This window comes from Nyctereutes procyonoides, unplaced genomic scaffold (assembly GCF_905146905.1).
Source record: "Nyctereutes procyonoides isolate TBG_1078 unplaced genomic scaffold, NYPRO_anot_genome, whole genome shotgun sequence".
Taxonomy (NCBI): Eukaryota; Metazoa; Chordata; class Mammalia; order Carnivora; family Canidae; genus Nyctereutes; species Nyctereutes procyonoides.
In genome coordinates, this window is record NW_026575120.1 from 39555964 (window position 1) to 39583632 (window position 27669).

General features: G+C 41.0%; 1 protein-coding gene across 1 annotated transcript in view; it reads left to right on the forward strand.

Moving 5' to 3' along the window:
* CNTNAP2 (contactin associated protein 2) overlaps positions 1 to 27669 on the forward strand; it is a 1382004-nt gene that overhangs the window by 1012806 nt on the left and 341529 nt on the right. The window contains exon 15 of the mRNA XM_055334793.1: positions 7282 to 7409. Coding sequence (XP_055190768.1) covers positions 7282 to 7409 — 128 coding nt within the window. The remainder of the gene's footprint in view (positions 1 to 7281; positions 7410 to 27669) is intronic.

Genomic DNA, 27669 nt, shown 5'->3' on the forward strand with positions numbered 1-27669 from the left:
TTTATTTATTTGAGAGAGTGCAAGGGGTGGGCAGAGGGAGAGGGAGACAGAGAATTTTGAGCAGATTCCCCGCTGAAGCAGACCCTGACTCGGGGCTGGATCCCACAGCCCTGAGATCATAACTTGAGCCAAAATCAAGAGCCAGCTGCTTAACCGACGGAACCATCCAGGCGCTCCTATGCTTAACTTTTAAGAAACTGCCAAACTGTTTTCAAAAGGAGCTGTACCACTTTGTAATACCCACCAACAATGTATGATTATTCCAGCTTCTTCCAATTCTCATCAACAAGTGTTCTTACCTGTCTACTTTTATTATTATCATAGCTACTCTTGTAGGAGGGATGTGTCAACTCAATGTAGTTTTAATGGCATTTCTCTAGTGACTAAAAATACTAAGAATTGTCCCATGTCTTTATTTCCGATTTCTACACCTCTCTGTGAAAGATCCTCTCTAGTTAAAACTTTGACTTTCTTGGATTCCTCCAGGAATTTCTAGCTTAGGCGATGCTGTGATGGAAATGCACACAGCTCACTGAATCATTCTGGTGGTGGAGGTGGTGGTTTTTCAGTAAACAGGTACTTCTTCTTCTTTTTTTTTTTTTAATTTATGATAGTCACACAGAGAGAGAGAGAGAGAGAGAGAGAGGCAGAGGCAGAGACATAGGCAGAGGGAGAAGCAGGCTCCATGCACCGGGAGCCCGATGTGGGATTCGATCCCGGGTCTCCAGGATCGCGCCCTGGGCCAAAGGCAGGCGCCAAACCACTGCGCCACCCAGGGATCCCTAAACAGGTGCTTCTAAAACTTTACAAAGGAGAAATCCTTTCTGCTAAAATTATAGGACAGATTCATAGTGCGGTAACTTTTATAACATCTGGTGGAAAATCAGGCTCACAATTGCAAAAGTTTCGTATATCTGTTTTTCTTAGGGTTTCTTTTTATTTATTTATTTATTTTCTTCCACTGAGCTAAGGGCCAGGCCGAACTGCCAGAGGCTTGTTTGCTTTCTCAGTAGGGTAAGAAAAGAAAGCAAGAGAAGAACAGGCAGCAAAGTTAAGACAGAATTCTTCAGGAAAGTGGTACCGAGGTAAAATAACAGTAAAGCCAGGTTAGAGAAACAAAATCCATAGAATCAAGTTCTTCTTTAATACCAATGCTTGATAGAAATTATGCAAGAGTCTGAGTTCAGGGCCTATTTGAAATGGATGATAGAGTGTTTCTAATGTACAAGCCAAGTAGCAGATGTAATTAGATTATGCTAACATGATAAATAGTTACTGAATATCTCCCTAAATTAGATTGACCTCCATCTGTAAAGATCATAACTTTCAATGAAGGCTTGTTTTGCTTGCTAAATAATTTTCTTATAGGTACTAAGATAGCAGTCTTGTAAGTGTGTTCATGGCTCCCTCTCCAGATCTCAGTTTATTTTCGTTTCGCCTACATGTCTTTTTGAAAGTGGGCAGAATATACATTCTTTTCAGGTGCATGTGGGGCATTCTCCAGAATAACTCACCTATTAGGTCACAAATCAGGCCTCAACAAATACAAAAAGACTGAAATCATCCGTGCACCTTTTCTGACCACGAAGCTATGAAACTAGAAGTCAACCACAAATGCATGGAGTTTAAACAATATGTTGCTAAACTATGAATGAGTCAACCAGGAAACAAAAGAAGTAAAAAATAAATGGGAAGAAAAGAGATGAAAAATATAACAGTCCAAAACCTTCAGGATGCCGCAAAAGTGATCCTAAGAGGGGAGTATATAGTAATAAAGGCCTACCTCAAGAAGCAAGAAAACTCTCAAATAAACAACCCAACCTTTCAAGGAGCTAAAAAAGAACAACAAATGAAGCCTAAGCCAGCAGAAGGAAGGAAATAATAAAGATTAGAGCAGAAACAAATGATATAGAAACTAAAAAAAGAAAAAACTACCATCACCAATAAAAACAGTAGAACAGATCAATGAAACCAGGAGCTGGTTCTTTGAAAAAAAAAAAAAAACAATTAAACTGATAAACCTCTATCCACACTTATCAAAAGAGAGAGAGAGAGAGAGAGAAAGAGAGAGAGAAAGTGGACTCAAATAAAACTACAAATGAGAGAGGAGAAATAATCAATACCACAGAAATACAAATAATTATGAGAGAATATTATGAAAAACTCTATGCCAACAAATTGGACAACCTGGAAGAAATGGATCAATTCCTAGAAACATATAAACTACCAAAACTAAAACAGGAAGAAACAGAAAATTTGACAGACCAATAACCAGCAAAGAAACTGAATCAGTAATCAAAACTCTCCTAGAAAACAAAAGTCCAGTGTCAGATGGCTTCCCATAGGAATTCTACCAAAAATTTGAAGTAGAGTGAATACCCAATCTTCTCAAAGTATTCCAAAAAAAATAGAAAAGGAAGGAAAACTTCCAAATTCATTCTATGAGGCCAGCATCACCCTGATACCAAAATGAATAGACACCACTAAAAAAGAGAACTACAGGCCAATAGCCCTGATGAACATGAATGCATACATTCTCAATAAAATACTAGCAAACCAAATCCAAGTATATATTTAAAAAATCATTCACCACAATCAAGCGGAATTTATTCCTAGGCTGCAAGGATGGTTGCTATTTGCCAATCAATCAACATGATACATCACATTAATAATAGAAAGGATGAGAACCATATGATCATTTTGATAGATGCAGAAAAAGCATTTGACAAAGAACAATATCCATTCACGATAAAAAAAAAAACCCTCAACAAAATGGGTTTAGAAGGAACATACCTCAACATCACAAATGCCATATATGAAAAACCCACAACTAATATCATCCTCCATGGGGAAAAACTGAGAGCTTTTCCTCCATAGTCAGAAAAAAGACAGGATGTCCACTCTCACCACTTTTCTTACTCATAGTACTGGAAGTCTTAGCCATGGCAATCAAACAACAAAAAGAAATAAAAGGAATCCACATTGGTAAGGAAGAAGTAAGACTTTCACTATTTGCAGGTGACCTGTGATACTCTAAAAAGAAAAATCTAAAGACTCCACCCAAAACCTGCCAGAACTGAAAAACGATTTCAGTAAAGTTGCAAGATACAAAATCAACATGCAGAAATCTGCCGCATTTCTATACACCAAAATGAAAGCAGCAGAAAGAGAAATTAAGGAATCTGTCCCAGTTGCAATTGCAACAAAAACAATGAGACACCTGGGAATAAACCTAAGCAAAGAGGTAAAAGACCTGTACTCTGAAAACTATAAAACATTGATTAAAGAAAGTAAAGATGACACAAAGAAATGGAAAGGCATTCTGTGCTCAAAGATTGGAAGAACAAATATTGTTAAAATGTCTCTACTACCCAAAGCAATCCGCTGATTTAATGCAATCCCAATCAAAATACTACCAGCATTTTTCACAGAACTAGAGCAAACAATCCTAAAATTCATGTGGAACCACAAAAGACTCTGAAAAGATGCTCAACGTCACTCTTAGGGAAATACAGATCAAAACTACAATGAGATATCACCTCACACCTGTCAGAGTGGCTAAAATCAACAACACAAGAAACAACAGGTGTTTGCAGCAAGGATATGGAAAAAGAGGAACCCTCTTGTACTGTTGAGGGGAATGCAAGCTGATTCCACTCTGGAAAACAGTATAGTTTTCTCAAAAAAGTTGAAGACAGAACTGCCTTTCAATCCAGTAATTGCACTATGAGATATTTACCCAAAGAATATGAGGACACTAACTCAAAGGGATACATGCACCCTGATATTTATAGCAACATTATATATAGTATCCAAATTATGGAAACAGCCCAAACAAGTGTCCATCAGCTGAAGAATGGATGAAGATGAGGTGATAAATATATATTTATGCAATGACATCTTACTCATACATAAAAGAGAATGAAATCTTGCCATTTGCAATGACATGGATAAAGCCAGGCAGTAGAATACAAAACTAAATAAGTCAGTCAGAGAAACACAAATACCATGTGATTTCACTTATATGTGGAATTTAAGAAAGAAAACAAGCAAAAGAATAAAAAATAGGAGGGGTGGGAAGAGAGAAAGACCAAGCGAGATGCAGACTCTTAATTATAGAGAACAAACTGGTGGTTACCATTGGGGAAAGGGGTGGGGCAATGAGTGAAAGAGGTGATGGTGATAAAGGAGGGTACTTGTTGGGATGAGCACAGGGCAATGTATGGAACTGTTGAATAATATTGTGCACCTGAAACTAATATAACACTGTATGTTGACCAAGTGGAATTAAAATTAAAAATTAACAAAAAAAAGAAGAGAAGGTGGACTCTGCTATAGGATCACATCATAAACTCTTTACTAGTCACATTAGTTCATCGCCATCTATGAATTTGTTTTCACAACCAATTTGTTTCTAGCAGAGTCCATTGCCTTGTGAGTTTCACACAAAGTTGTCTGTGACCTTCAAATCTCTGGAGTCCTATTTATATCTCTGCTCAAAAATGAGGGGGTAGCTTTATCTTTTTTTTTTTCTCAGCTGTTAATTTTTTTTCTATTTTCTTGGTTTGATAAGGAATATCTTAGCATTGTAACTATTAGCTGATCTGAAGCTTCTGATAAACTTCAATATGCCCAGAGTTGGGGATCCCTGGGTGGCTCAGCGGTTGAGCACCTGCCTTCGGGCCCAGGGCGTGATCCCAGTTTGGGGATCGAGTCCCACGTCAGGCTACCTGCATGGAGCCTGCTTCTCCCTCTGCCTGTGTCTCTGCCTCTCTCTGTCTCTCATGAATGAATTAATAAGTAAAATCTTAAAAAAAAAACAGTGGTTAATTTGGGTACAGGGCAGTTCTAGATCTCTCTTTTACTTGGGATATAGATGGAACAGGGGGTGCATACAAATAAAACCTTATGGTTATCTTTGAATTGCAACCTAAAAATAACCTCAACATTTCTAGAGATTTAATTGTATCTAAAAAGGAACTCTATATTTATAAGATCATTACAAAGATTTACAAACTGAATCTCCAAGTTGGTAACCTGTGTAGATATACAAATTCTTTTAAGGTTACACACATTCAATAATTATTGGAATATTTCCAAACATCTGTTTTCAAATTACTCTTAGATTAGCACAAATTTTGTTATAAAGTGGTTACTTTCTCACTCATCATAAACTAACTGACAATACCGAATATTGGCGAGGATGTTGAGCGTCCTGATACATGACTGCCTGGCATATAGTATGCTCAAGCAAAACATTAATTATTAACAAAGATTGAATTCTCTCTTACTGTTAGATGAAATAAATTTTAGCTCAACTGTTTCTGTCCCCACCTCAGAGATATTCCCATGTCTCTTCCCTAACCCCACACTCTACTGTGGGGACAAGTTATATAACAGTCCACCGTGATGGTAAGTGGAATGTTTGCTCAATAAATTCCCAAAGGAAATATGGATACTGATAATTTAGAGCAGGAGTTGGCAAACTTCTATAAAGGGCCACATAATAAATATTTTAGGCTTCGAGGGCCATATGATCTCTGTCACAACTACTCAAGTCTGACATTATAGTGTAAAGCACCATAGACCATATGGTTAAAAAAAAACAAAAAGTGGCTGCATTTCAATAAAATTTTATTTATGGACACTGACTTTGAATTTCACGTAATTTTCACATGATGCAAAATATTATTCTGCTTTGGATTTTTTCCACCTCTTTGAAATGCACAAATCATTCTTGGCTCATGGGTCATAAGAGAACAGGCAACAAGATGAATGGTTGTCAGCACTTACTTTGCAGCCTCTTGATTTAGAGTCATGTAATTCTAAGTGATGATGAATTTGTGGAGAAAATCAGCCTGAAATTCCAGTATATTGGTAAAAGGTGTTTTCATTTATTGCTACTTTAAGAAACACTACATATCAAGTTTAATGGCAAACACTCCTTTTCCTCTCTAATGTAATCTTAATTGATAGAAGTGCTAATAAAAGGAGTTGGGTTTGCAAAAAATTCCAATGAAAAACTAAAGGAGTATAAAAATACACTTGTTTGAGGCCCACTGGCTGAATTCTGACTCCTTCCTGGGTTTTCTGTGGGTCCTGACACATGAGGGAGTGCGTGTTCTCTGACATTCCAGAAGATCGGAGGGATAAGAACTATTCCTAAGAGCATAGCATTTTAAAGACAGGCTTCCAAGTTGGTTCCCCTCGATCCTCTGAACTATCTGCCAAGAGAAGTGAAAGACAAATCTTTAACCTGACTGTTTAGTTGCCTCTCTCATTCTGCTATCATCCAAAGTCAGTTTTCTGTTATTGGCTGTATGTACAATTTCAAAATTGTTGTTTATATTCAGGCTGCACAGTGCAAAAAAAAATCATACAAAAGGGTAAGTTTGTGGAATGACTTTATAATAATGTGTACCTCCCATCCAACCAGCCCCAAATTGGGGGGATTTCTCAACCACAGCCACACAAAAAGATGATGAGGGGGCAGGGATTTCTCTTAAGGTGAAGTGTGTGCTGCCCCATAACTCACGTTGGGCCTGTGCCTGAGAACACCTCCTAGATTTCTATGCTCCTCTTCCTTTATTTAGGGGTGGCCCCAGGGGAGAGTTAGGAGACCCGAAGAAACAAGAGAAGTATAGAATAAGCAAGAAAACCAATCCAAGTGGGCTTGAATTGTCACTCTTCATTATAGATGGAAATAGATACTTGGTGAGCACCTGCCCCGTGTTGGAAACTTCACATAAACTCTTTCAGTTGTTGAAATAAATAAGAAAAGAGGAAGGAACAAAAAGTGTCCCCTTTCCAGCAGGAAAGAAAACCAACTGCTTCAAAGCAATTAAGGAGATAAAGCTTTCTTTTTTTAAGTCAGGGTTTTGTCTCATATATTATCCAAGAGATCAGATTGATGTCATTGAACTTTTGATTCCTGACAACAGCAAACTGCATGCGTGTTCAGTGTTTGATGTGTTTTCCAAGCAGCGTGGTAGTCCACTCCCACTCTGAAATAGGATGCAACGCATTGGTTGTGACTCCCTGGAAATATCAGGGTGTCAGTTCTGTTTTCCAGAAGGCATTGGAAAATGTTGCTTCTGAGTAATACACTGTGAGATCTCTTGATGGAAGAGAGAGGACAACTCTTTAACTGTGGTTCTACTCAGTGAGCTTCTGAGCATTTATTGGAATGTGGTCAATTACTAGACAATTGAAACAACTATCAGAAAAGACATGTTTCTAATTTAACGTCCTCATCCTTTTCTGTTTTTCCCTGTGATTCAGGAGGAAGGATGCTGGCTTCTTATCCTACAAAGATCACCTGCCAGTGAGCCAGGTGGTAGTTGGAGATACTGACCGTCAAGGCTCAGAAGCCAAACTGAGTGTGGGCCCTCTGCGCTGCCAAGGAGACAGTAAGTTTGCCCAGAAGCTGCGACTTGCACTTTCTTATCAGTTTTAAATAGCGTTTCCCAGAAAATCAGAGGATGGCAGGAAACAGACTTGCTCTCCCGTAACTCCTAAAGAAACACCACCCAACGAGAACAGAGCCAAATGAAGAGCTCAATAGGCCTTAATCCATACGGGAGGGCGGCAGCCGTGGAGTCTCCAGTACAGGAGCCTAATTTGGGCATAAAATGTGGATATCTATCTTCCTTGTAGATTCATATATAACAAGTTTGACTACCTAGGTTTATGGTGATATAAATAGGAATGCTAATAGCGTACAAGTGGCAGTCAACAGCTGTGATTCCACTGAGTGCTGCTGTTAATGCCATTAGCATGACTATTTATATCACCATAACTCAGTTTATGGTGATATAAATAGCAGCATTATGGCTTAATGTATCATTGTAAACTTGGATTATGGTCATATAAAGTTTGACATTATTGCGATCAAATTTCATCATCATCAGAGCTTGATGGTCCCCTGTAAGCCAAAGATGGTTTCTGTAACTCCGTCCTGCTTTCGGATTCAGCACCACGGAGAGGAATCTGGGGCTGCTAGCTTGGACTATGGGAGGTCAGGGAGTTAGAGTGATGATCCCGCCTAATTAAGGGCACTATTAGGATTTTATGTTGTTTGATACCCTTCGGTGTGCTTTATGTGCGGTCGGAGGGAAACAGTGCCGGGTTGCTACGGGGATCCTGCAATGAGCATCTTGGGTGTCATTTCCCCTTGTCTGGTCTATGCACGTGATTTGGGCAACTCCCCCGGGGAGTTCTGTGCTTTTTGTGATTGTGTGCTAGGCATCAGGAGACCTAGATTCTGTTCCTTGAATAACTGGCTTTCCAGGAGACCTCAGGCAAACCCTTCCACTTTCTCGGCTGTGGAAATGAGAATACCACCTGCGTCCCAACTCCTCGTGGGGAGGCCATAAAGATTTTAGTGCGGGATCTGGATTCCTCCTAGCAAAGCATTCTGTGCGACGGAATATTATTACCAGTTTCATAAATCAAGGGAGAATTAGACCTACTCGATGTAATAAATTATTGCATCGACTCCAAGAGGTGTCCTAAGGAATGTAATGGTGCATGCTTAAATGTTTACTACTTAGCAAACTAGGGCTGCTGGCAATTAAACAAGGCAATGTTCCTGATACAAAAGAGAGATGGAGTTTGTGCTGATTTTTCCTTTTGGAGTTAGAGAGATGAAAATGTTACCTTTAAAATAGACGCTGGTCAAAGAGCTTTATCAAGCATTTACTGAACAATAATGCTTTATTTGTTGAGCCAGGCTTTGTAGGACTATGCAGTAAGAAATGTCATTCCAACTGCTTACGAAAAAGATATTGACACAAATTAGTAGTGATAAGGATGCATTTTTAAAAATATTTCGAGAGGTGGTTGTATGTTGGGATCGCTCTCAAGATAAGCAGGCTCTCCTGTGCTGTCTGATGAAAATCAACTTCATTATGCCATAATTATTCATTAATATATGAAGGTTCAATATTTCCTACTCGCCAATTCTAACTCTGAAGCTGGCTGTGAATTAAAGAAAGTCCCCTCCCCCCCCATGAAGTAGTTGATTAACTTGGCATAAAATTATAAAAATCCCACTTCGGCAAACTTTTGTTACCTCTCTTAAAGAGAAGAAATGTTCCAGCCACATTAAATAGTATACATAGGAGTGCGTTAACAGCTTACAGCTAATTAGCTTGTGTCTCTTAATCAATAAATCAGTCTTCAGGAAGAATTTGTTACCTGTTTGCTATTTGTCTAGCACTTTCCTAGATACGCTTGAGAAATAAGAAAAAGATGTTAAGCTACATTTTGAGAAACGCGCACGAAGACGTACTGGAAAACAAAGTGTTTTATAATACGAGATTAGATTTTGCAACATAAAATCAGTGCTACCGATGCTCCAGAAAGGGGTGGCATAGTGTATTCCAGGCAGACTTTATGTTTAGAAAGAGAAATTAGGAAAAGTGCAGTGGTCCGTGTTCATTCACATTTCTTTTCCGAGGCTGTTGTTCTTTGAGACATCCTTAGGACCCATTGATAAGACAAAGAGCTGTCGCATTCACTGGCACTGGATGAGCTCAGTGTTCCTACAGTACTGCAGCTTCAGGGAGACTCTTTATTTTTTATTTTTTATTTTTTATTTTTTATTGGTGTTCAATTTGCCAACATAGAACATAACACCCAGGGCTCATCCCGTCAAGTGCCCCCCTCAGTGCCCGTCACCCAGTCACCCCCACCCCCGCCCACCTCCCCTTCCACCACCCCTATTCATTTCCCAGAGTTAGGAGTCTCTCATGTTCTGTCTCCCTTTCTGATATTTCCCACTCATTTCAGAGAGACTCTTAATCCGAATTTTGCCTGCGACTCCATAAAACAAAAGCATAGTCTATATTTAATCGCAATTACATGGAACACTTTTGTGTCAGAGAGACGGAATTCTTCCCTTTTTTGCAGGCATCTGAGAACATCATACCTTGTACCTGAGTTGCCAGGTGGCAGTTTTGATGCCCACCTTTAAGAATGTTCTAGCCAAGGCACAGCAATGAGAAAGGGTCCCACATCGTATCATTTTATAGTTTTTAATAGGTTTCATTTTCTCTGATACTTACAGCCTCCCATGAGGTGGGTAAGGGCAGATATTAGCCTTCCTGCTTACAAATGACAAAATATTTCTTTTAAAATGTCATCTACGCTACAGGTTTCTGTAGACCGTTGCAGCCTCTGGGAGGCTCCAGGAGGAAAGACAGAGCAGAGAATAGAAACAGCTTGCTCTGTGCAAGGCCAAGGTTGTTTCCCTGAGTCAGTTGATGATGAAATTCTTTTTTTTTTTTTTTAATAGCCATTTGGGTCTCATCCCACCCACCCACGTCCAGCTACCAAAATAGCATGGATGTCTCCAGGATTCAATTCTGATTGTTGTAATTTAAGAAGGGGCATAGTGCATTTATCCTGTCGTTTATAGAGATTAACCTACTTTGTATCATTTGCTGAAGTCTGTACAGAGCTACAGTTGAAAAAACAAATCTGCTGTTGGAAAATGTCTTTCTCTATCTGAGGAGTTGAGGGATGACAGCTTGGAAAGCTGTATCTTGAATTAGGTCCCCGTTCTATCACCCAGTCTTAGAGAATGACACAATTTTTGTAGGCTCTGACCAACCGTTTCGGTGGCTCCGGGTGATTTCATCATGCCTGCTGAGTTTCATTTTTACTTTGACTCCTCTGAACCCATAGACCCAGATAATCCAAATGCTAAAGAAAATCAAGTCGAAGTTCCACTCAGGTCCGCTGCATTTCCCATGGAGCGCTGAAAACGCTTATGATCTTAGAGTTTAGTTTTTTGAGGTTGGTGGTGATGGTGGTTGATTTTTTTTTTCAGACACATTCAAATGGAAACCTCAAGTCGAAATAAAACTGCAAGTATGACTAGTGATGGGTGGTTAGCTAAGATAAAAAGTGCGGTGAAGTTACAAATCCCCTTCTTAAACCAGGCACACTCACCAAGGAAGAAACAAAAGAGCTGTTTAGAGGATCAGCCACTGGTAGATAGAAACTGTTTGGGGAATATAAATAATAGTGAAATGGAATAGAGGGGAAGGGAGAGGAAATAGGTAGGAAATATCAGAAAGGGAGACAGACATGGAAGACTCCTAACTCTGGGAAACGAACTAGGGGTGGTGGAAGGGGAGGAGGGTGGAAGGTGGGGGTGACGGGGTGATGGGCACTGAGGGGGGCACTTGAGGGGATGAGCACTGGGTGTTATTCTGTATGTTGGCAAATTGAACACCAATAAAAAATAAATTTATTATTAAAATAAAAAAATAAAAGAATAAAAAAATGTAAATGCATAACCCTTCTTGCAGAGAGTTGCTGAACTTCTGTGGAATCGGTACAAAAATAAAACATTTCAGGGTCTGGAGGTAGAAATCTTATTCGTAGTATATACAGTGAATATAATTAATTTTAGAAATAAAGTATGTGTTGGATGATTTCATTCTCAGCTTTACGAGCTAAAGATTTTCCATATCTTCTCTAGGGATTCAGGGACTTAAAAAAAAAAACTAATTAGGAGCAAGTTTGCTACAAAAGCAAGTGTTTTCAACACATGGGTAGAGACCATTCACGAATACGTGTTTACTCTGGGACTTTTTCCCAGTCCATCCAGAAGCTGGCTCTGGCCTTAAGACAGGCCCGCAGAGCACTGGAGTCAGGCTGGATGTTTGAAATGCAAATTCAGCGTCTCAGAGGTGACTCAGAAGCCAAGAAGAAAAGGTTCCAGGAGCAACAAATCCTGGGCAGGAACACAGGAGGGCAGAGACAAAGCCAAGGGTGAAGGAAAGAAGACGTGATGGAGTTTCATGTAAACTTCTCCAAGAATGTCATCGAATGTGCCAGTGTAATACAAAGGCCACATGCTCTTTACTGCAAGACTCTTACAAACCACAACCATAACCAGCCACTCCCTCACCAAGAAAGACAAGGCAATGACTACATCCACGCCTTGTGTTGCTACAGATAAGACATTTCCAGTGGAAATGCAAATGAGTATCATTTTCTAGGGTTGTGCCCAGCACACACCCAGGCCACACCATCTATCTCCCTGTGAGCATCAGGGTGAGACACACTCTGTGCACAGAGGGGCCGGACAAGGAGAGAGGAACAGCGACTCACCTTGGCTCAGAAAGCCAAGTCTTGATGATGGGAAGGAAACCACTATTGGGGCCCCAGAGGGGAGTAGAGGGTTTGCTTATCCCCTTTTACTCTGCTGCTCTAGGCTTGGAAGAGATGAGGAAGGCAAAGGGCCCGGCATGCCCATTATAGACCAAGCGCTTTATATTTGTTTCTCGCTCAATTCTCCCAACATCCTGGATGAGGTGGGGCCTTTGTCTTGAGCGTACAAGTGAGCAAACAGACTTATGGGGTGATTTGCCAGGATGTTTCAGAGCTGGGGCCAGAAGGCCTATGTGATGCCATAGCAGATCCCAGGATGGATAACATGTGATCTTTCTCAGAAGATGCTCCACATCCATTTCCTTTGCCCATTTCTCCCCACAAAATGTAGCTGTGTACACTTGCTTCAAGTACAGCAAAAAGCAAGCACGAATAACCACAGCGTACTCATGGTAGAAGACTCAGAGATCACACCATGCAGACCCCTCATGTTACAGACCAGGGAACCTGGGTCGAGGGAGGTTAAGTGACCGGCCCAGGGTCTCCCAGCGGGTTTATGGCCGAGCACGTTGAGACAGTTTGACATGAGCTTTCATCTTTAGTAACTCCCTGTGGCCAAGATGAATGTTGAAATCCAGAAAGGGAGCTTTGACCTGGAACTCTGACCTCAGGTCCCTGCCTCTCATCAGCTGAGCAGTGTAATAATGTGGTGCTGGCACTCTTACTCTCACCCCACTGTGAGACCAGCCATCTGGAAAGCCTGATCGAAAACCCGCAACCAGAGGGATGAAGGGTCAATGGCAGAAAGTTGGTAACTTTTGTGTTTTGCTTTATTTTTGCTTCTACCTTAGGTAGTTTTTTGGTTTGACAACAGAAGGCAGGAAGGAAAAAAAAATTGAGAATGATGTGTAGAAATGATTAACCTCTGTTTTGTTCGTAATGTCCCAGCCTCTGCTGCTATTGCCATAGGCTGCTACCAGCTGAGAAGCAGGGGTAGCTCTAAGAACAAGCAGAAATAGTGAAATTTTCAGGATAAGAAAGTAGGCTGATTCCCATTAAAAGCCGGAGCCCTCTAGGTGTATCTGAGAGCAGCTCCAATTACAAAGGCACCAGAGGAGGAAGAAGGAAGGTTTAACTTTGGTCTTCTGGACTCCAGAGGGGCTTTAAACAATTAGAAGAGGACAACCCCCTGAGAAGAATCAGCTCTTTAATACTATCTGGACATTCAGCTTGAGCCATAGACTCAGTTCAGAAATGGGAAGTAAAGTTAGTTACAGTTTGGGGGGAAAAAAAGGTATTTCTATTTTACAGTACGTACAGTATTTGTGTGCGTGTGACTTTCCCACCTGTCCTTTCAAATACAACTCCTGTTTGGGGGAATCCTCACATCCCACGGAGGGGATTTGTCTGGCTGAGTGAGTCCTGCTGTATTTTTGTCCCCTCCCTCGGTGCCTGTCCCATCCCTAAACCTGACATTTTGCAGAAGTGACAGGACCTCGGATGTAGGAGGCACTTCGATCTGTAAATTTAATCCCCGTCGTTGGGTTCTTCTGCGGAACTTTCCAGGTGGTCTCTCTAAACCATTTGCAGAAGAGAGTTAGTTAGACTTGTTCTGGCTCCCTGAAATTATGCCTGCAGTCCTGACACTAAGGGCTCAGAGTTAGTGAGCATGGATTTCACGGCCCCTCACAAGGCTGCTTTTACTTTGGACACGGGCCACAAGTCTGGGGGTTCCAGGCCATTCTGCTTCTCTGACCAACTGACTATAAATGAGGGGTTTCCACTATCTCCTCAGGATCAATAATGTGCTAGTGTGACTCAGAGAACCCAGTAAAGCACTAAATTTAAGATTAAAGTTGTACGATGAGGTTACAAGTTAAGACTAGCCAAATGGCAAGATCCACAGGGTCAAGTCGGGGAGGGTCTCAGATGTGAAGCTCCCTTGTCCTCTCCTCGTGGGCTGAGAACACATTACCCTCGCCTCACATCAACCAGAGTTTTTGGTGTCCAGGGTTCTTACTGGAGTTTCATATGTAGGCATGATGGAGCAAATCATCGGCCACGTAACTGAATTCAGTCTCCCGAGTCTCTTCCTTCTCCCTGGAGTTGGAGCTGACAGCTCCTGGCCCAAAGCCCCAGCCCTCAAATCCTTCAGTTGGTCTTTCTGGCAGAGCCACCCGCATCTAGAAACTATGTAGGACCCCACCACCACGAGTCAGCTCATTAGCATAAACCATCAGGGCCTACCACGAATAGCAGAGACTTTCCTATCACTCAGGAAATGTTAAGAGTCTAGAAACTCCATTCCAGAAATTTAGATGAAGACCAGATAAATTATGATCACACAGCACACTGGTTTCTCTGTTTGTTTGCGTTATTAGTGCTCTCACCCCCAGCTGTGGATGGGAACTAAGAGGTCTATATGCCAGGGCCAAGGAAAATGCCTGCCACATTGAGACGCACAAATATGTGTTCATTAAATGAATATGAATGGTTAAATAACCTCAAAAGATTTAAATAAGCATTTCAGGCTAACAATGGAGGCAGTGCCACAAGGCACTTCATGATGAATTGCAGACTTGCACGGACGATAATTGCCATAGCGGTCCAGGAGAGGAGCTGTCACTCGATTTATATGCACAACTATTTTTAAACTCAGCAAGATTTTTGCCCATTTATTCATCTTAACTAAATGAAAACTTTTATTCCTTTGTACCTTGAAAATCCCTTGAATCTGATGATTATCTTCAAATTAAGTGTTAAAAAAAGGACTCTTTTTGCTAAGTTTTCCTATTTTCTGTGCCATTCCTAAATTAAGATGCACATGAAGTATTAAATTTATAGAACTCATTGTTTAATCTAAATTAGATTAACCCCCCCCCAGCCCTTCAGAGACCCAAGCAGACTGTTCCACACTTCTTGTTTATCCATGTCTCAAGGTTATTACTGACAAAATTACAATTAGTCAGTACTTCAGATCTATTGTTAGGGCGCAAAACTGGGAGCTATAAACTACCTCGCTTTGGCATAATTAAAACCATGTTCCAGTTCACCTGCTTTATGATACCTACTTGGCTTTTCCCAATCCCTACTACACGCAGGCCTTGGAAACTCGGGAACTTCATTGAAGAAAACTTTTAAAATCTCCTCTTCTTGAAGTTTGGTGACAGTTCTGAGCTAACCATCTTACTACGGTCATTGGGATAAAAAAAAATTGTACTGAACTATGGCAGGCATTGTGTGAGATCTGCATTACTGTCTTTAAAATAAATTAGTTCAAAATTCATCAGATATGTGCGTCGAAAGCATGTGCGTTTGAATTCGTGTTCGCTTATTGGCACGTAGACTGCTCCATGACCTACGTGTATTGCCTCACATTGAAAAGAAAAGGGGACCCCATGTCCCATACATCCATTTTATCTCCGAGCCAGCCCAAGAGTCAGTGGTCTTACAGTAAATGAATCCTTCAGGCTGCCTATAAGGGGGAAATAATCAGTTCCTAGACCAACGCTAATTGGGTCTCTCAATCCTTAAGTGTGAATAGAAAAACCAGACCCAGCCAGGGTAGCTTAGTCTTTTGATGAAGGAAAGGTCATTTGCCCATTAAGATTTCTATCTGTGCCTCCTCTCTTCAGGGTTTTTCTTAACTTACTCAAGCTTTAGACAATGAAGTAGCTTGACAATTTTTTCTGTAATCCCTATGTCTGATGCTTTAAGGATTCCTTAATTCCATAATAGTAGATTATCCTAATCAATTTTGTTTCACAGCATTTAGGCCTTTAGAATTTAATACTATTACACTGAATAGGATGCAAATTGGGCTTGAACTTACAATATGGCCTGTTATTTAAGAGAACTATTTAACTGGTTTTCAACAGATTTGTGACTAGACATGTATACCTCAAATATTCTGCTCTGAGTTTCCTTCCCATTATCATACCTGAGATAACAATGTGACTGAGTCAAGAAATCAGGATTGCCACGGGATAACCTCATTTTCATTGGGTGCTTGGCTTACTCTTACCGTTTGACCAAAGATACTAAGTTAGCCCCAACAGCCTCAGTTTTCTGCATATAAAAACAACACAGAAAGCAAAAAGCTAGCACTTTTTGTCAAATAACCTAACACCTTGAAATTAAACTTGTGAAAAGGCAACTCGACCCGAGAATTAGAGCTGAGAAGATACTCTGATGCATTCTATTTCTTATGTATCTTTATTTATTTCTTACTTATATCTTTCAAGATAAAGTCTTCATCTTATTCCTTCAAGTTTACGTATGGAAAAATGCATCTGATATTGTTTAAATATAATTAGAATCCGATGCACCAAAATTAAGTTTGGTTGTTTCTCTGCCTGCAAAAAATGACAATTTTTCTGGCTTATGCTTTTTGGGGCTGATGACCCCAAAAAGAAGTTGCTCTTTAGCATCTATAGGAAATAAGATGATGGCCCCAAGTATCATCTGTGATAAAGGAAACGTTACAGCTTCTCTTTGGGTTTAGGGAGAGAGAATGAGCTGTTGATTCTACTCTGGGCTATAAGTGGCCATGTCATATCTGAAACTGGTCACTTTTTGTTAAGCGGTATCCAGACTTTATCTTATGATGTTACAAAGAAGCAAATTATGTTTAATATGATAAGAGAAATCAACAGAAGTAGTTCAGTTTGGAACATTGATTCTGTGTAGCCACACCCAGCAGACTCGAAGCCAAAGGTGGGTGATGGTCCACTGAGGCAAAAAAAAAAAAAAAAAAAAAAAAAAAAAAAGATCTGAGGTAGCAATTGAGACACAGGCTTGTTGGGAGAGTTTATGTACAGGAGTCCAGGAGGAGCAGAGTGGGCACAGCATTTGCTCTTGGGGTCTGTGAGGAGCAGGTTTTCATTTATTATAGCAACTTAGGCTAACAACTCTCCATGGCCCTTCCCCTCCTTGCTCAGACAGCATTTCCAGGAGGATCAAGGGCTGCCACCTGGGCACTCTTCATCACAGGGGAGACACTCCAGGTTGGCCACTCCTAGGGCTCCAGATCTTGAACACAGAACAACATGTTCTTCTGCACATCCTGCTTGCCAGGAACTAGGAGAGAGGACCAGATCTCTTCACATTTTCAGGAGGGTGGTGAACAGGGGCATTCAGTACGTGCTTGCACAAGCTAGCTATCCAGCACGGTCCATACAGAGTCTGAGCACTTTTTTATTTTTGAGAAAACTCTGAAACTATTTTTCTAACTCTTCGTAGCCTACCTAACCTCCATAGTCAGGCCACCTTCCTACCTATTTATATCCTTTGCAAGGACCACCTATTAGAGAATCAAGAAAAAACTGGATGACATTTATCTTGAGGACAGAGTAATATAGTGTCTATCTACCATTTCTGTTTCATACAGCTATTCCCTTCCTTCTGGTATTCTTACACACATATATACACACACACGCACGCACACACACATGCATGCACACATACGCCCAAGTAAAAATGCTTACCCAGAGAATTTCACATTAATAGTTAATGCTTCTATAGTCACCTCAATCGTGAACCTGCTTTAACCCCATGTTAACCCCAACTAGGGGCCCAAGACTACTGGGATCAATGTAGTTGGAGGAATTCTTTTTCCAGATGGGGAGGAAAACGAAACGAGATTAGAAGTCAGACCACATCTCTCCCATGCCCCTTGGAGACTGTGGACACAAGGGTTCACTGTAGGCAACTCCAAGAATGCTCTGTGTCTCCGCTGGTCTGGATCCCTCGCAGGCTTAAACCCACGGTTTAGGGCTTTGTCCTAAGGAGGAAAAAAAAATCGCCTTTTTCATTTAAAAGCTAAAACACTGAATTAATGATGAACTAATCCTTAATTCAGAACAATTCTATGTATGTGTGGTAAGAGAGTTCAATAATAAATTTGAGTCTGTGGCCTTTTGTGCTAGTGTTTTAATAATCAGTTCATGCTATTTCACCCAAAAAGCCATAAAGAAGATGAGCTCTTCTCTCCGAAAGCAGCTATCCACTGGGGGAGAAAGAGGTGCACTAAGGACCCAGGCCTTTGCTTTCCTTTGTTGGCCTGTTGCTTAGCATTCTAGAGTTGTGCTACCCAATGGTTTACTGTGATGATGGAAATGTTCTTTAACCGGTGTTGTTCATACGGTAGTCTCCAGACACAGGTGGCTACTGAGCATTTGAAATGTGACTAGTGTGACCAAGGATCTGAATTTGTAACTTTACTCAATTTTAGTTAGCTAAAACTTAAAGAGCCGCACGTGGCTAGTGGCTGCCATATGGGACTGCATAGCTTTAGCTCAACAGTGAGGGGCCACTTTAGGAGGCCGGGAACCTGTCCCCACATGGAATTCAGTCTTACTTCTGGCTATTCAGAGTTGGCCTGCTCTGATCCTTCCTCGAGAAATAAGAGGTTGAAGATGAAGAAAAAGAAAAGGTGGGTTCTGTAAGCCTAATGTCAGAAAGTACCTGGGATATGTGTCACTGGAAGATGCATAGAACATTTTCTCAGCTGCCCCATAAAATTTTCCGTGTATCAGTCAGGAAGATGGGGCAAAATATAACATGATTTTATGATGAGAGTTATCGTTTCATTAATGGATTCTACTCTTGGAATACTTTGCATAGCAGAGAGTGTTTAGAGGCTTACTTCATTGATTTCAATGTTTTCACATTTTATTTTAACCTTGGGTTATATTTTGAAATGCAGTACACCCTCCACACCCTCCATTTTGCCTACTGACAAAAACTGAAATTAAAATAATAGTATTTCAGAAAGAGATACGGTTGTGTTACCTCGACCACAACATTCTTTGCAAAATAAGATGGAAGCTCGTAAGTAATTCTCAGGTGTATGAACACCTGCCTGCAAAGGTCTTCATGCATCTTCACTAGAGCTGTACTTGACCAGAGGGTGGGATCTGCAGGGTACATGGGGTGTGCCACTCCCACCAGCTTTGCCATTCCACACCCCTTCCACCTCAGGATCTCAGGAGTGACCCATTCACTTCCCAACCCTTTTTGCTGCCACTCACAACCATGTCTCCTTCTTAGTGTACCAGTTCAATGTCATCATTTACAATTTAGAGACAAACACTGATTGTTCAAGGGAGGTAGTAGGAGAGAGTTGTATAGAACTCTAGCTCCTAAGCACTAGTTTGAGCCACTTGAGGCAAGGTTGGGATGGGGAAGGTGAGTGCTGTAGGCCAAATGTTTGTGTCTCCCCAACATCCAAGTATTGAAATCCCAACGCCCGAAGTGATAGTATTAGAAGGTGGGGCCTTTGAGATGTGATCAGGTCATGAGGATGGAAAGGGATTAGTGCCTTTATAGAAGAGGCCCAAGGGAGCACCCTAGTTTCTTCTCCTGTGTTAGAACACAGTGAAGAATGCCAGTGAGGGAGCTCCTTAGAGATGCAGGATTTTATTAGGGGTAGTTTTGTGGGAAGTCCCTGCCCGGCATGGACCCAAATTCCAGACTCCCAGAAGGAAAGCAGGTGGGTGTTCAGCACAATTCCCATTATACCAAAAGATTAGGCACAGTAAGGCACTCGTTAGTTATTCAGCTAGCCTTGCTGGAATTTCAAGGAGAAACAGTCAGATCTGCTATGTTAACTCTTTTCTGTATAAGAGTCCTCTCCTTTCTTTCTCCATCCATCGATACAAAGCTTCTCTAGCAAACCAGAGCTGCCCCTCACCTTTCTTCTCTGCTTCCCACCCCCTTCTCCTGGAGCACAATCCCATCTCTTCCCTCTACTTTCAGGAAGAATCTTTTTTTTTTTTAAAGATTGTGTTTATTTATTCATGAGAGACACAGTGATAGAAAGAGAGGCAGAGAGACAGGCAGAGGGAGAAGCAGGCTCCATGCAGGGGGCCTGATGTGAGACTCGATCCCGGGACTCCAGGATCATGCCCTGAGCTTGAACAGGCACAAAACCGCTGAGCCACCCAGGGATCCCCTTCACAAAGAATCTTATCTCACATCCAGGTCTATGACTTCATACCTTGCTTCACTCCACTTCACCCCCTGATTTCTCCCTGCCTCAAACAGCCCCTTCCCCAAATCTTAAAACCAAAGAGAAGGAGACGGTCAGAGATGGTGCTGTTTCCCCTTGAGTAGGCCATTTGTATCTAGTGACCTGGAGTTTCTGCTGCATCAGGTTCCTGAGCAGGACCAGCTAAGCAACTGACAAAGCCTGGTGCAAAATGAAAATGCAGGACCTCTTGTTAAGAAACTATTGGGAATTTCAGGACAATGGCAGTGGAACAGTAAATCAAGCATGAGGCCCTTCTAAACCCGTGTAGGTCACGCACCCATGTTTCTGAGGCCTGGGCAGAGGGCAAAGTCAACCCCAGACTCTTGGCATCCTTGAGGTATAGCAGGTCTTCAGGAATGGACCTGCAAGCCTTGTTTCTCTAGTCAGTTTGAACCTCAAGGAACATTTGTGTTCCTTGAAACCATGACGAAAGTTAAACCGATATGGGAAACCATTCAACACAGGGGTTTGCAGTAGGCCTTCGGTAGGCCATACCAAATTATGGAATATTTCCCAAATTTGTCTGATCACAAAAATTTCCTAAGGTGCTTGTCAAAATACAAATCCCCAGCTTCTCCCCGTAGAGACTTTGGTTCAGAATTCTAGAGTGGAACCCCAGACTGTTTTTTAAGAAGTTTCCTAAAAAGTTTTTATGCCAGGGAAATTGTAGAAATTCTATGAACACAGCATTAGGGGGCAGACAGACCTAGGCTCAAACTTTCCATTTACCAGCAGTGTGACATTGGGAAAGTTGTTTAATTTCCCTAAGCTTCAATTTCCTCATCTGTAAAATAGAGATAATTATGCTTAGTACAAAAGGTTGCTATGGGGATAAAATGAGACAAGTGTATGTAAAGAGCTTCTAACAGTGACTGGTGCAGTAAGTTCTCAATAATGGTAGTAATACATAACTTACAAAAGGAATAAAACTTCTTTAAACCCCTCACTTTTGTAAAACTAATATGAATTAAACATAAATGCAAATTACTAAATGCAACCATTATTATTTCTGACAAAGTCGCTCAGAAATAATGAATTACATAACCTAAGGTGAACAAAAGAATCAATCATCAACGGCAAATGTATTTTGAGCACCAGCTGTATACAAGGCATTGTGACAGGCTGCAGGCTGATGGTTTTTGCAACCAAGGAATTTATAACCTACATCAGAATACGAGAGAGAGATGTAAAGATGCGTCTCTTTTACAAGGAAGCACAGAAGGGTAAAAGCAGAGGGTTCGGGCACCACCTGGAGAAGGATCTTGAAGGAAAGAAAGAGGAAATGAGTAAAGGTCACTACACATGGGGTTGGTGCAGTGGGCAGAGGGCTTGAACTGGAATATATACGACATTAATAGACCAAACTGATAGAAGCAAAAGGTTCCTATAGAAAAATGGGCACACGAAGCATCTGGATAAATACTCATTAGAAAACGAGACCTGACCTGGAACCAGAAAAAATGCTGAGCCAAGAGCTGAAATCACTCTGTCGGCTAGCGAGTTTGTGAGCCAGAAAGGGGAGAGAGTGCCTAATCTTTTGAAGGTTTAATTTAATTAAAATATTAAAGTCTTCACTTATGTCTAGTTTCAAAGATCTGGGTTAATGCAGTTTATCTTTCTCAACTGCATCCTTTAAAAAATAAAAGGGGCATTGCTAATAAAGGCAATAAAGTAATTCAGCAAAGGGCTGACAATAGGTCCGCATCCAACAATGGTATAACAGGAACACACATTTGGAACTTATTGTCAGATTTTCATAATAGCAACCTTTCCTTTTAAGGCTTTTTAAAAGCTACTAATTTTAGACAAGCCTTTCTTAATTGTGTGAAAACTTTCAGACACAGATAGTATTTTAATATTTTTAAGAAGTCTGTAAGATTGCTGGTGACCGTTGGCTTTTGTTTTGCTCCATCTATATATGGGGATAGCTGTGGGTCGAATTACGCTCCCCCAAAAAAAGATGTGTTGGAGACCTAACCCCCCAGTGCCTGTGATCATTGACATTTGGAAATCGGCCTTTGCAGATGATCAAGTCAAGAAGTCTCACAGGAACCTGGTAGGCTCTCATCCTATATGACTGATGCCCTCAGAAGAGGAGAGCACAGAGTGGCACGCACACACACACAGGGAAGAGACAGGAGTTGCCCTGACATGGGTAGGATTGCAGAGGGTTGCCGCCGGCCGCCACGAGCTGGAGCAGACACAGAACAGACTGCCTCAGAACCTTCAGGAGGAACCAACCCTTCCAACACCTCGATTTAGAACACCTGGTCTCCACGAGCTAAGAGAATAAACTCCCATCGTTTTGAGCACACAGCTTGTGGTGCTTTGCTGCAGCAGCCTGGAAACCTAACTCAGCGACTGGCTCCCTAATCAGGGGCACAGTCCAGGTGAAGTAGGCTCTGTTCCTTATGTAAAGAGTAGCTCAGAAGTATTGAAATAACGAAGGCAAAGTTGACCTAACTTAGTGTGAAGACTATACCCAGCAGAGCAGCTCATTTGAGAGAAGAGAGTTCTGTTCACAGGAAAGCAGAGCTCAGTTCCTGGCACTCTTCTGGGCCATGGGCACGGTTCACCCTGTGCCCTCCCGAGGCAGCCTTTATGGCGAAACCTAGGAATGAACAATTGTCACATAATAATAATTATATAATAATGATTATAAATAGCATTTATTGAGTATCTACCATATGTCAGGTATAGTTTAAACACCTCCCAGATCAATGCATTTAGTCCTCACAAGTCTCCTAAAAGAGGGTAATACTCTATTCCTAGTTTACAGATGGGAAAACCAAGACCAGGAGAACTTCATTCATAGGCTTAAAGTCATACAGCAAACAACAGAGCCGGAATCTAACCCAGGCAGACTGGCTCCAGAGCCCTGTGTTGGCCTTTAGAGTTTAGCAAGGCTTTCCCAGATCCATGCCAAGAAAACCCCATCCTTCTGCATAGCAAGAGAAAGATCCCCTGGCTCTGGATTCCAGAGCTCTGAGGACATCCGAGGACTTAAGAACATGCATGTAAGAGCTGCGTTCCTTTCCTAGAGCTGCGTTAAGAAATCGCCACCAACTTGGTAGTTTAAAGTAACAGAATGTTATTTTCATAGATCTGAAGCCCAGAAGTCCAAAATCAAAGCATTGGTAGGGCCAGATTACCCCTGAAGGCTCTTGAGAAGGATCCTGTTTTGCCTTTTCCAGATTCTGGTCACTCGTGGCTTTTCTTGGTTCGTGGCAACGTAACTCCAGTGTCTGCCTCTGTCTTCGCATGGCCTTCCACATTCTCTGTGGGTCTTTGTGTTCTCTGCTGTCCCACATTGGATTTGGCTCCATACCCCACATATCTCATCTTAATCATTACCTTAATTGTATCTTCAAAGACCCTATTTCCAAATAAAGTCACATTCTGAGGTTCTGGAAAAGCATGAATGTTGGAGCAACATGATTCAACCTGCTACTGTAGTCGAGAAACATCTAGCTAGTTCAGCAGAGAAGCAGATCTACTCCAGAGCCTCTTAGCCCCTTGAGACCCAGAACTTTGTCTCATGGACCTTCATCTTTCTACCAAGGACTCAGCACAGATCTTTGCATGTAACAAGGCTATAAGTAATGTTGTACGGATTTCAAGGCAGCAATTCACCTTAGTGGAGGTGCAGAGCAACCCACCTGAAAGATCTCATCACATAGTTGTCATTGCTGACGCTGGATTCATTATTGTTAAAACCCATTTTTCAGTATCTTGTGATGGGTGTGCTTTGCAGTATAGGAGAACTTGGTGGTAAATGTGACAATTACAATAATTAGGGTCACCAGTTCAATAATGGCATGTCATAAAAGAATCAGGACTCCTCTTATTCTAAGCTAAATTGAAATTGAAATATATATATATATATATAACATATATATATATGCTTGGGTTATTGAAAAGCTATAAATTAATGTGAGGATTTGTTCTCCTTTGAAAAGTGATATATCTACTGAGTCATCTAGGTATTTAATACCATCTAGGTATCTAATACTTGTGAAAAAGATCTTTAAAATAAAGTGTTTTATTGGAGCATGTAGAAATGTTACAAAATATTTCTGTAGGAGTCTCTGATCTGTTTTTTTTTTCAAAATGATATTTTTTAAAAGATTTTTTAAAATTTTATCTTAGAAAGAGAGTGTGTGGGGCAGCCCAGGTGGCTCAGCGGTTTAGCGCCGCCTTCAGCCCAGGGCATGATCCTGGAGACCTGGGATCAAGTCCCACGTCGGACTCCCTGCATGGAGCCTGTTTCTCCCTCTGCCTGTGTCTCTGCCTTTCTCTCTGTGTGTCTCTCATGAATAAATAAATAAAAAAATCTTTAGAAAGAGAGTGTGTGTGCAAGTGGGCGTGGGGGCAGAGGGAGAGGGACAGAATCTTCAAGCAGACTCCCTGCGGAGCATGGAGCGTGATGCAGGCCCAGTCCCAGGATCCTGAGATCATGATCTGAGCTGAAACCAAGAGTCGGGTGCTTAACCAACTGAGCCATTCAGGTACCCTTCAAATTGTTATTTTTTAATAGTTCAGCTGTTAAATAAAGTTCATACATTAGCTTGTATTCAGAAATAAGCTTCATCAATTCATACCCTTACACTCATGGCTTTCCAAATAGACGGCATTTTCTATGTCTGTACATCTTTTATTAAGCAAGTTATTTTATGCTTGAAAGTCATTCCTTGAAAAATGATTTTGCTACTAACAAAGACCATTACGTTCACAATTCTTTCTCCATGGCTTGATGCTATCTTTCTGCACTGTAATTAGCTGCATGTATAGTTAATTATTATGAGAAAAGTAGAGCATCTCCACATTTCTACAAGATACTTATTCTCTCCTTCAGTTCCCACATGCACCTCCAGCCCCAAATGTCTTTTCATGGTGGGAAGATAATAAGCATACATTTTTAAAATGACAGCAAAAGGTTCATCAAGAATTTTATAAAGCTTTAATAGACTGAATGTGTGTTTAGAACAAGCATTCAGTAGATCTGTACTTTTTTTTGAATGAAGAATTTCCCTTACCTATGTTCCCCATTGCATGCAAAATTTCGTATATAGTTTTAGAGAGAATGGAAACAACTTTGAAGGTCATATGTCAACCCCAGGATAAGAATTCCAGCTTTGGAGACCAATATTTTTTTTTATAAATTAATTTTTATTGGTGTTCAATTTACCAACATACAGAATAACACCCAGTGCTCATCCCGTCAAGTGTCCCCCTCAGTGCCCGTCACCCATTCACCCCCACCCCCCGCCCTCCTCCCCCTCCACCACCCCTAGTTCATTTCCCAGAGTTAGAAGTCTCTATGTTCTGTCTCCCTTTCTGATATTTCTCACACATTTCTTCTCCCTTCCCCTATATTCCCTTTCACTATTATTCATATTCCCCAAATGAATGAGAACATACACTGTTTGTCCTTCTCCGATTGACTTACTTCACTCAGCATAATACCCTCCAGTTCCATCCACGTTGAAGCAAATGGTGGGTATTTGTCGTTTCTAATGGCTGAGGAATATTCCATTGTATACACAGACCACATCTTCTTTATCCATTCATCCTTCGATGGACACCGAGGCTCCCTCCACAGTTTGGCTATTGTGGACATTGCTGCTAGAAACATCGGGGTGCAGGTGTCCCGGCGTTTCATTGCATCTGAATCTTTGGGGTAAATCCCTAACAGTGCAATTGCTGGGTCGTAGGGCAGGTCTATTTTTAATTCTTTGAGGAACCTCCACACAGTTTTCCAGAGTGGCTGCACCAGTTCACATTCCCACCAACAGTGCAAGAGGGTTCCCTTTTCTCTGCATCCTCTCCAACATTTGTGGTTTCCTGCCTTGTTAATGTTCCCCATTCTCACTGGTGTGAGGTGGGATCTCATTGTGGTTTTGATCTGTATTTCCCTGATGGCAAGTGATGCAGAGCATTTTCTCATGTGCATGTTGGCCATGTCTGTCTTCCTCTGTGAGATTTCTCTTCATGTCTTTTGCCCATTTCATGATTGGATTGTTTGTTTCTTTGCTGTTGAGTTTAATAAGTTCTTTATAGATTTTGGAAACTAGCCCTTTATCTGATATGTTATTTGCAAATATCTTCTCCCATTCTGTAGGTTGTCTTTGAGTTTTGTTGACTGTATCCTTTGCTGTGCAAAAGCTTCTTATCTTGATGAAGTCCCAATAGTTCATTTTTGCTTTTGTTTCTTTTGCTTTCGTGGATGTATCTTGCAAGAAGTTACTGTCTCACATTTATATTTTTCATCCATTTTGAGTTTATCTTTGTGTATGGTGCAAGAGAGTGGTCTAGTTTCATTCTTCTGCATGTGGATGTCCAATTTTCCCAGCACCATTTATTGAAGAGACTGTCTTTCTTCCAGTGGATAGTCTTTCCTCCTTTATCGAATATTAGTTGACCACAAAGTTCAGGGTCCACTTCTGGGTTCTCTATTCTGTTCCATTGATCTATGTGTCTGTTTTTGTGCCAGTACCACACTGTCTTGATGACCACAGCTTTGTAGTACAACCTGAAATCTGGCATTGTGATGCCCCCAGATATGGTTTTCTTTTTTTAAAATTCCCCTGGCTGTTCGGGGTCTTTTCTGATTCCACACAAATCTTAAAATAATTTGTTCTAAGTCTCTGGAGACCAATATTTATTATCCATTTATTATGATAATTAATCATTTCTCTTAATACAAAACACCTGAGTTAGCCAGTAAGATTTATTTAAATGACACGCTCACTTTTGCCCCAAATCTTGTTTTCGGAGGAAAAAATTAATTTAAAAATGCATTCCAACAGTTCAGAATCTTCAAATTCTCACATTGAAATCATACCTCAGTTTCTCTCAAATGGCTTTAGTTTCTTCACTGGAATGTGAATGTTTTTGAGTTCAGCACCCAGTCTTGCTTATCCCTGTATCTGCTACAGAGCCTATCATAACATTTACACATAAAGGGAGTTCAAACAGTGTTACTGTTGCTGTTATTTATTTAAAAAAAATAGGAGCGTTTACCATGTATTTGTATAAAAATGTAGGTATATGCTACCCAAAATGTCGTCTGTATTTAAACAGATATTGGCACTGGGAGCAAAGGATGAAAGGCGTATTTGAATTAAACATAGAGGAGATGTCAGGGGGCCTGCCTTTGCTCATACAAGAAACACAGGGAAGGTGGGTGGAAAATCTTTGGTTGACAAGGTGCATTCTACTTTATGGGTGAGGCGAGCAAAGAAGGCACAATGCTCAGTAACTCTGAAGAGGAGTTCTCAAGGACTTTTAGCTTCCATGTGTGTTTCCCAAGAAAGCAGCAGGCACTAACTAGCTTGGAGGTATACAGTAGACAATGCACAGATTCTTATAATCATTTCTCATTCTGGTCACTGTGAAGGGCTGAGGTCAGAATCCCTAAGGACTAGACTTGATAAGTAGGATAAATACGTGTCCAGATATTTCTCCCAGGCACTGATACTTCCTATCTGCTTACTAACCCCTGAAATCTC